This window comes from Atta colombica, unplaced genomic scaffold (genome assembly GCF_001594045.1).
Source record: "Atta colombica isolate Treedump-2 unplaced genomic scaffold, Acol1.0 scaffold100, whole genome shotgun sequence".
NCBI classification, from domain to species: Eukaryota; Metazoa; Arthropoda; class Insecta; order Hymenoptera; family Formicidae; genus Atta; species Atta colombica.
Window position 1 is genome coordinate 131,790 of NW_017259185.1, and position 11,083 is coordinate 142,872.

At 32.2% G+C, this 11,083-nt stretch overlaps 1 protein-coding gene across 1 annotated transcript in view; it reads right to left on the bottom strand.

The window, feature by feature from the left end:
* Positions 1–11,083, bottom strand: part of LOC108686559 (neurexin-1) — a 223,869-nt gene that overhangs the window by 52,438 nt on the left and 160,348 nt on the right. Inside the window, exon 9 of the mRNA XM_018191928.1 lies at positions 427–534. Coding sequence (XP_018047417.1) covers positions 427–534 — 108 coding nt within the window. The remainder of the gene's footprint in view (positions 1–426; positions 535–11,083) is intronic.

Here is an 11,083-nt window from a genome sequence, read left to right on the forward strand (position 1 = left end):
TTATTTAATATTTTGAAAATGAAAATCTCAAAATACCAAATAATTATAAAATTCAAACGCGAAGGTCGCTGACCGCCAGAATGCATTGATCGTCGGAGTATCACAGGAGGATGGGATTGTGCATCAATAATTAAATTACTGTCAGTCGAGTGTACAACCCCGACTGAAATGAGTTTTGGGACAAAAGCGACTTGTTATTTTGAAAAACGTTTTTAGTAGCCAATAATTATTGGACGCGTAATCGCACTTTGACAGCCGCATTTGGTTTTATTGTCCGAAACTCTTCTGTATTATTTCACTTTTTTGCGTAACGTATTACGTGTTTTTGTAAATTTATTAAGGGAAAATTTTTATATTTTATTATCCTTATGTTTTTTTTTTGATAATTATTTTAATGAAAAGGGAAAGCTGAATAAGGATAGATACCCTCGTTTGTGCTCCGCTGCGACTATACATGATCAATCCATTGGGCTCGTTCGTACGAATTTTGAAGGATATAGTCCCGGTCTTGGCAGCTTTCCAGGGTGGCAGAACCTGAAACAAATGAGACAGATGGTTTCTACTACGTCGCTTTGGGGCCTAAGGAGAAAAAAAAGCGGTGTGGAAGAGCGGAGTGGAAGAAGCCGCGTCGTCCTCGAGGAGAATGGACGAGCTAGCCTTGTCGTGCCCAGCATCCGCAATCTCTACGTGCAATCTTACGAATCCGCCATTCATCATAAAGCTCTTGAAAGAATCAGATCACTCGTTTAGGCATGGACGGGTGAAATCGCAACCGGTATAATAGTGGCTTGCAGTGACGACCGCGTTTATTTATATGCTTATTTAAAATATCGCAAGTCGATATCTTAAATTCATGATTTTTTTTTAAATAGCTGTCAATATGGATTCAATCAATGCAAATTATAAAATTTGGGTAATTATAATTAATATCTATTTAAAATTTTCTAATTTTTTTAAATTTCGACTGCAGTTCTATTTCTACTTTAAAACTGACAATGTGACGATAATCTTTTACTTATTTACATATGAAATTGCAAATACATATAACACAGCAGATTTTTATAAGTAAATTATTTAAGCGATTAGCCGCTAGAAACATAATTCATACGCATGCACGCACACTTACACACTTATATATTTTTACATACCTTTAGATTTCAATATAAAATAATATCCTTTTTATTTTTTCTATATAAAATATAAATTTTTTGTTTTTTTCAATATCTATTGCATTCAATTTTTTAAATAGAAATATTTGCCTGTTGCACTTTTACCAATAGCAATTCTTTTATCAACCGCATCTGGTGAGAATTTTTTTTCGAGAAACAAAATATTTCAAGCGGAAGTATCTTTTTTTACACGCAGTACTTGTTACAGCGACTGTTTAAAGAATCAACAATGCCCGAGCAACGTGCGTTTCTATCCGTAAACGAAATAAAGAATAAAAAAATGTGTCTTTGGCAGTCCCAAGTATGAAACTCATTTCGCGCGCTAACAATTTGCGAAATAATAGAACGTTGACAAACATGCGTGAAGAAAAATCCGAGAAAATCACAGAATTGCTGCCGTACAATGAAGCGAGCGATATACACCCACACATACACATACCCACACATAGAATGTCCCAACGAAATCGGAGGAAACAAGAAAAAAAAATATGTTGTATTCTATACGAGCAGCATCGCGCAAAGACCGGAAATAGTCGGTCAAAATAGAGAGTTGCACGTTCCTAGATTGCGCGCAGAGTGTATGTGTATTGCCGTTTCCACATATTCGTGAAAATGAACTCTGTATCCAAATTTAAATAAAAGCATCCCGTTGTTTTTATACTTTTTTTATCCTGCAATTATTTCTTATAGGTTTTACTTACGAACTCTTCTCATTTGCTTAAAATTAGATTACCTTTACATTTTTACTTCTAGTTGTATAATAATTTGTTAATGTTTTAAATATTTATAACTACTAGTATATAATGTTATTATCTCCGATAAAACATTTATTGTTACGATGCATTTCTTGCTATCTTATCTGGTAATCTTCAAAACATTTAAAAGATTTAGAGTTTCTTTTAGCGAATGTAAATTTAAGTAAATTAGATAAAAATACTGTTTTTCTTTTACAGCGTAAGATTTTTATTTTGTTGTTTTTTATAGCATTTTATTTAGTTTATTTATTTCATTAAGTAGTGTAAATTTCGGATTTGACCTCGTAGAATAGTGTGTCTGAACGCTTACGTGCTGTAAGTTTTATTCTTCCTTTATCGTTCATTACCAGCAGAAGGAAGATAAAATACAGCGCGTAAAACGTTCAAACCAAACGTAGCTAGAGAATAACATCTCGACAAATATAGAATGTCAAATAGAAAAATAAAGAGACGTGTAAATAATAAAATACACTAACCATAAATCTGCGTATCGTCGTTTCTCGCATAAAATCCTGTGCATCTCTTTTATTCGATTTTACGACAACAATCAATGCAGCTAGTAGAAAAGTGTACGACGTGCCACATTATCTGCTTTGACAGTCAAAAGTGATGCAGCCGTATTTAAAGTTACGCGACGTTATACGGTCAGGTGCGCTTTCTGAATAATGCAGAGCACGCCTAACCGCTATGAATCAGCATCAGACGAAATGGATCCTCCCGTTGTAGCTCATACTTCTTCTCTATCTTTTCAACTCCGTAAAGATTTAACATAAGCAACCGCAAGATGCTGCCGTAAGAATACGTCTGTTTTTCACATTTTTCATGTCAAGTATTTTTTTGCTTTATTTATAAAAAAAAAAAACAACTTTATATACATACAAACTAAAAGTTTGGAAGCACTTTTAAAAAATTGACATTTTTGGGATTACTTATTCAAGTATCTACAAAAATGTTTTTTTTAACAATAATTTTTTAAATCTAGTAACTTATTTGATCTAAAAAATTATTATTTAAAAAATACGTCGTTATGAATATTTAAATAAGTAATTTCAAAAATGTCAACTTTTTATCTAAAAAATTACTGTTAAAAAAGCATATTGTTATGAATATTTAAATAAGTAATTTCAAAAATGTCAATTTTTAAAAAGTGCTTCCAAATTTTAATCTTTTATGTTCTCCTATATCTTATTATTTTCGTGTAATTATAAGTGTAGATTTATTTTTACGAAACGTTGATTATTCAATTCCTGTTATTTAATTATATACTTCATATATAATTCATATAATAATATCTACATATATTTATCAAACTATAGAAAGATATTGATATAATGAATCTATACAAGATATAAAAATAAATTCGCATCTGAAAAAGAGAGGATACAATTATTTCTAAACTTATACCAAGAGAAGATCAAAGTTTAAAAAACAATGATGAAAAAATAACATACAAGAAGCTACTTCTCTTTTGAATTAAAGCTAAAATAACAAAGAATAAAGAGATATTATCTCTCTTATAAAAAATAATTAAAGGCATTTTGCCAAATATATGTAATCTGACAGAGTTATCAGAGAAACGGACTACATTCCTGATTTTCTTTTTTTAGCTTAAACACTGTACAGTAATTAAGCCACTCGTACAGGCCATCTATAGAATAAAGAACGACCAGCAATATTTTCCAACCGAAACAGAAATGGACAAAGGATTTCGTCCGTCGCCGTTAATCAACGTCTGATGAGATGGCTACAGTTCAACTCGATCCCACCATGTCGCTCTTTAAATACTCTTGTTCTACGTGTATTTAAATTCAGAGATAAACGACGTGTCTATTTCAAGGCACAAAGGATGACCTGAAATGAGGGCATATTAACATTTTCTTAATAAAAAAAAAAGAAAAAAAAAGAAAAATCAGGAAAATAGCCCGTTTCTTGGACGACTGTTTCAGATTGCGAATATATTACAATTCTTTTTTCTCACGATACTTGTATGCATTAAAAAGAATAGTTCTGTGTTTTTAATTTGAGAAAGAAATGTATTTAGTAACGGATAAGCTGTATGTCATATCCTATGTAAAAGCCACGCTTTGAGGAAAGGGAGAGGGAATTTGCGACATAGTAGGAAGAATAAATAATAAGCTTCGTTACCGAGAGTTTTTGGTTTTCCATCCAGGAAATTAGCTCCATTGTCATGAAACTCCAATTACACTCGTGCACTTCTAGTGTCTGCACAAAATCCGCATATTCCCGGAACGCTCGATTTCGTACCAACGGAGAAGAATTTCAAATAGAATAAATAAGCATATTTTTTTAAGTAAAAATACACAAAATAACAAATAAATGATCAAAAAGCGACTCAAACGATATTAAAATGATCACCGCGATTTTCTCAACTCCGATCTAAAATCTGTTACTAAAATACTTGGAACATTACATGCATCAGTATAGAGATTCCAAAGGGTCTGAAATACCAAAAGTCCGCGAGATTGATACTGCCCGCAGAAGCATCCACACGCAAACGGAAAAACTTTTTCCAATTTCACCTTTGGGAACGAACCCCTAACTCGCCACGAGACTGGAGACGGTTATCTTGAACCTAGAAACTTCTTTTGCGGAACGAAGAAGAAAACGGGTTCTATGCATGATTTTCCTCTACATGTGTAGGAATTCTACGCGAGAACAATAAACGACCGTTTTAGTTTTAGACACTACGCGCGTCTTTATAAAGTTAATATTAGTATAACCAATCTTAATATTCCAATTATTATTAAATATCAAAGATTGTACATTGATCTGATGTCCTTTTCTTTATTTTTATATGTAAAATTATCTCGTTTCTTGGATCAGCAATGAACATCGTCAATGCATGTATAAACACGAAGTCTCATTCACTTTAATACTCCTGTATCAATATTCGATGTGCCGCATAACAACTGCAGTAATAACATTTGAATAACAATGAATATTTCGGGGTCGTCAACGTCTTGCGCAAATACTAAGAATCAAGCAGAGGATCGTAATTATTAATCGCAGTTGTTGAAGAAGTAGAAAATCACAAAATTTCACACAGTGGACAATTGGTGATAAAAAGATCTATGACGGCAACGAAATATAACTGCTATAAATCTCTTTTAAGTTTCATGGCAATCTTCCTAAATTTTTTCTCTTGAAGAATCGAAGAGATCGATCTCGGGTGACTCGTTCTCGGGTACCATATCTTCGGGATTCTTCTTTGGGTACTTCTTATGTTCTTCCGCCGCAGCGAATATCTCTCCGAACAACAATTCCGAAGAACGCGGCGGAGTGCGGTACTTTTCCGGTATATCTCTTTTGTTCATTCTAGGACTTTTTTTATTCTCACTTTCAACAAGTTTCCGGAAGACACGCGTTACTGTCGAGAGTGACTTTCAACGGTGATCCGCCTTACTAAACTAACTGCCGACCTGATAAGCGATCACCTTATGATCGATGGCATCATTTTATTAACTACTAAATTTGAACGTTACAATAATATTACGTGTAAAACATATAATTTGTGCAATTTGCATAATTGTATAAATTATCGATTGTCCGATTATTATCAGCCGATATATAAATTAACAATCAACAGCATCGGAAATGATATATATATTCTGCACGTATATTCTGCATGAAAATAAGCATGGCGTGTAATTGTATATTGTATAAGTTATATAAATTTTCATTATAGCATTTAAATATTTGCAAGATATTATATCGCAAGGAATGTTTCGATCGTTTCTTCAATTGAAATATAGTTACAAACAAATATAATTACAACTCCCAAATTGTGTCAGTGTTACATTCTTTGTGTTAATTTATTATAATGTTTGTTACTTTTTAGTACATTTAATTTGTGTTAAATTAATACAAAAATTTGAGTGAACTGTTCAAAACATGTGAAATGTATTAAATTTCATGGAAATTTTTCAACTGATCATATAACGATAATCGATGTATCAATAAGTTTGTTGTAATATTTCTAATACTAGATAATGCATTAATTATAAAAAAGTTGTGTAAACACATATCACGTTCTGTTCACGAATGCATAGTCTCGATTATGGATCTCGTTACATTTTGAGATTACACGAAAACCGGATATCTCATTCGACCAAGACAGCCGCGCCGAGAAATTCATCTTCAGTTAGTCCTCTCCACAAAGTGGCGCTTCGTCGAGGATATTTCATCCTGAAACTGGCTACATCCTCCATTCACCCTTCTGTCTACCTGCTGCCTCGCCTTTTCCATGAAACTCTCGACCGAGTAGACGATCAATTAGAAAAGTTAAATTACTTTCTGAAATAAATTATTTACTAATCCGTGGGTGACGCCTTTTCTTGTGCCCTTTTCATTTTACGGTTCACCAATTCTTTAGAATCCTCGCGTCTGTCAGCGAATGTCAATTATGATTAAGCGGCAAGTGTTGTCGATTAGCTTTTACTACAGACACTTTGACTATTTTAAAGTATTTTAGAGAGAAATTGTCAAAGTTTATATTATAAAATTAGTGAAATTATTCAAATGTAATAAACTATATGATATTGTACAAAGTTTCGGTTGAAATTTTGAAATTATTTAATCACTTACGACGTCCTCGACTCTTGCTCGTAGCTTGTCAACAAAATTGAAAAAAAGTGTTTGTAGGGTTAATAAAGGAGAAAAACATGTCCGGCACAGTCCAGAAAGGTAAATAGACAACCTGTTGTGCAAGGCAGGTAGGTCGTGTCCACGTGGGAATACCTGCCAACCATCTGATTGCGTTACATGACCCACGAGGATTTCCAGCGAATGGAAATGTGTCAGCGTGCAGGCAATATCGGGAGCTATCGGATAACATGTCGGAACGTCTCCTTCTTGGCGAACCGATTCTGACGGATTAAGGTCGCCTGGTATACATATACGCGTTGGTTGGCTGATTAGTTTCCCCAACTACCGTCAACGTGGATCGTCCCGCCGTGGCGTACCCATCTAAACTAATCGTCGCGCTCGCCCGATTATATGCCGAGTTATTTCGTCCTGGTCGTGTACATTGCGAAGTTAATTATGCCGGACTAGTTAAATGTAGCCTCTCTCAACGTATATTAATTGCTTGTTGTTTAGTAAGGATATGTTGTAACTTTACTAGAAGAATCTCACAGGGCAATGATTCATAAAATATTTATTATCTTTTTAGATAATGCGGCATATTAAATCTTTTTTTAATTATAAATTAAAATTATGAAATTATTTGGATTGTTCGTGAAGCAATCCGAATGATTCGAATAATAATTAAAGGTAACTGATCAAAATGACGTGCCTGGAATGCAAGCAATAAATGTTACACTTTGATATATGTATTAATTTAATGATAGTCGGGATATATATACGCGATTGGTGGTTCAATTATATCCGCTATTTTAAACGTCACACGTGACAGCCTTTGTACATATTAATTCACGTTCTGTGTTTGCCTGTCGAGCTTCAAGCAAAGCTATCCAGAGTTCAGAAACCGCAAGCTGCTTCCTGCAAGCTACTCCTGAGTCTGATGCGCGAAACGTTATAGCCCGGCTTACAACCGCAGTAACTGTGTCGTGCTCCGTAACACGGTGGCTTTGTTAAAAGTCAAGTGTTTACGTTCAGGGCTCGTATCCCGTCTCAAAAGATCGATTAAATGATCTCTCACCTGCACACTCCATTGACGATGAAGAGCAGGTCCACGTGAGCGATCAAGAATCCTGAAATACATCGTAAACAACTCGAAAAGAATCGGTGGAGGGAAAGAAATGGGACTTCCTCTAAAATTTGAAAGCAGGGATTTCTTTTAATATTTTTTAAGTGTATTAAGAAAAAAGTAGAAATTGGATGTACGATATGATACTTCAACATAATTTCAACTCATTTTAAGCGATTTAGACCAAAATTTGATATAACTAGATATAACTTTGATATGTAATATAAAAACGATAAGAATGGACATAAATACAAAATGTGCTGAGATAATCTAACAGTAAGTCAGCACATGCAATCATATACATATAATTATAATTAGACTTTACAATTAATATTATTTTTATGCATGATTATTATACAATATATAGGTAAAATTATGGTGAAAATTTTAAATTTAATTCTCAATTATAAATCGCTTAAAATAAATTTAAAACGAGCATTGATATTTAAATATTGAAAAGATTGAGAATTAAATATTAAGAGGGAAATTTATCAATTGTATTAATTTTTTAATAAAATAAATAAAAATATTTTATTCAAGTGTTTAACTTAAAAAGAAATTCATTCAAAGCCCGAAGATATTGATAAAAGAAATGTGTATGTAATCTCTCGTAAGTCAAAGAGAGAAAAATCTCGTAAATTAAAGAATCTGGAAGAGAGAAAAGATAAAGGAGACGAATGCTCTGGGGGTTATTGTCAGAATGAGATGGGCTGAAGGAACTTTTGGCACGAAGTAATCGAAAAATATATATTCAAAGTTATTCCAAGTGTTTTCTTACCCAGAGCCCCACCGTGTTGCAGCTGCGCAAGAGTTACGATATTGGTGTTGTGGTTAGTGTGCGCGGTATACATATACGTCGAGGCTTAATAGACGAGAATTTAGGGCGATCTCGCGGAGGATGGGAGAAACAAAGTGGAACATGTACACGATCGTATTATATGTGTGTATCGTGTATGTTACGTGTCTGTATCGTGAAACGACTGTGAGACGGGCTGAGACCGATTTTGGAATTGATTATCGATTATGGTATATTTTGATCGATTTGAAACATCTCTCTCTCACTTCGCTCTCATTCTTCTCTCAACTTTTTCTCTCTCTCTTTCTTTCTTTCTGTGTCTCTTTGATAGACATTGCGTCAATAATATATCGCGCTTTCCCCATTGTTGCCGAGTAATGCTGATACACTGGCTATTAATTTTGCAAACACAGTATGACATATTTGTGATATACAATTAGAAGCAGATTTGAAGTTTCTAATGTTATTAAGTTTCTAATGTTATTAAGACGGAGTAAGTTCCGCGGAGCTTTTAATTTAAGCAATATTTTAACATCTGTTTATGTTTTAACAATAATAATAAATAAATGTATGAGTCTTTCGTTCATATACTTTGTCAACACATATAATTTTTGTTACAGCATTTTTATTTTGTGATTATATGAATATATGATCATAATTATAAATGTAACAATAGACAACAAATTATTTAATCGTTTATATTTAATATCCAAATGTACAATTTTCATTATAATCACATTGTCATCATTATCATCATACATTAACTTTAATATTTTATTCTGTTGCACAATGAAAATTGTGCATTGCATTATATAACAAAACAAATAAATCTAGTGCACATGATTTTTTAATAAGTATTTATTTAAATTTCTATCCTGAGAAATTGCATATGTTTTATTGTATATTGAAACTATAATTAATTTAATAATTATATGTAAATACCAAATTATATAGTTTAATTATGAATATATCGTGCTACAAAATTTGTAATAATAATATATTATATTTTAGTTTTATATTAGTTTTCAATTCTAAATAAATATATTTATAAAAATTATACTATATATAAAATATTTAAAAACAAATATTTTACAAATTACATTTTTCACATATAAGAGTGTATTATAAATTAAACTTTGTCAAATTCATGAAAGAAATCTTAAAAGAAAAAAAATTTATAAAACAAATTTTAATTAATTAAAATTTTAAGCAACAATAAATGATATTAGACCAGTATGTGAATAATACAGCTAAGTGAGAGAAAATTATTCAGTCTGATCTAAATTTGAGTACTTAATAATATTTCAGTGTGAATTTATATACATTAAAATTTTAAGCTTTGCGATATTATATATATTTTTTAAAAGATTATATTTAATTCAATCTGCTTCTTAGTGTATATATTTCTCATACGATGTGTTAATATACCCTCAAAAATATGTTTCAGCACGACTGGTAACAGTGGAAGCCAATCAACGTCGATCTGCTCTTTCGTCCTGAAAATACAATTAGACGTAATTTTTGGCGTCAACATGCAGGCGGGTGCATTTCGTTCGTTCTCCTTTCCTCATGCAGCTTGGTGCTCGAGCTAAAGGCAATTGTCAGACGCTCATTGATCACTCATTCCGTGAGGTAGAGAGGATGATTCGATGAAATGATCCGCAATTCATTACCGATCAATTTAAAAATCAGAGTTTCAGTAATCACTTTAATCTTTCAAAAGTTAACCGCATTCGCGCCAAGAAACAGTTTGATTTTATTAATCGTACTCACAGTCATTTCGAAGTAAATAGAAGTGAATTCGAGTTGCGATAAAAAATCAATTTATAAATTTGCGCAAAAGTTTTATATTTTTATTATAGAGATAAGAAGATTTGGTTATTCTGATTTCTTTCTTTAAAAAAGAAAGTAAAAATTCTTTTTAAGAAACAATAAGAAATTTCGGTCTAGCTCCGAATCAGATTGTATCATACACGTGCAAAGATATTAGACCGCGTTAATGATAGAAATGATGATGTAAGGTAAGAGGAGCGTAGATTGTTGCGTGCATGTGCAATGACCAGTGGTGTACCTATAGAGCTAGCTTAAGTGTCATGTGCGTATATTATCCACGCGTGAGCTATGTACATATTGTGGCTGATCTCCTAACCATTCGCAAGAAAGCACTCATGGAAAGGATTACCTTGATACGACTATTGATAGGGCTAAGTCAAATATTTCATAGAATATTAATTTCAATTTAAGAATCAACACTGATAATCTAAAATTATATATTCACATATGTGTGTAATGACTAGTAATTTAATATCTTATTATTAGATGTAATAGATCTATTTCTCTGTTGTCATAAAGATTTTTATAAATTTAGCAAAAGATTTCATATCGTATCAATCATTCTTTTCACAAGTTGCGTGTCTTTTCAATAGGAATAAAGAGAAGAGAAAAGAGAATAGCAGATAGAAATAATAAAGTAGGATGTAGGATGAGAGTCGTAAATAGGATAGATGCATTCGAATATTGAAACATTCGATCGTTTAAATATTCTATGTGACTTTCTCATATGAAATTATATGTATACGAAACTCATAACGTCCGGATATTAAAAACTGTTATTACTATTTCACGATTTATTTTT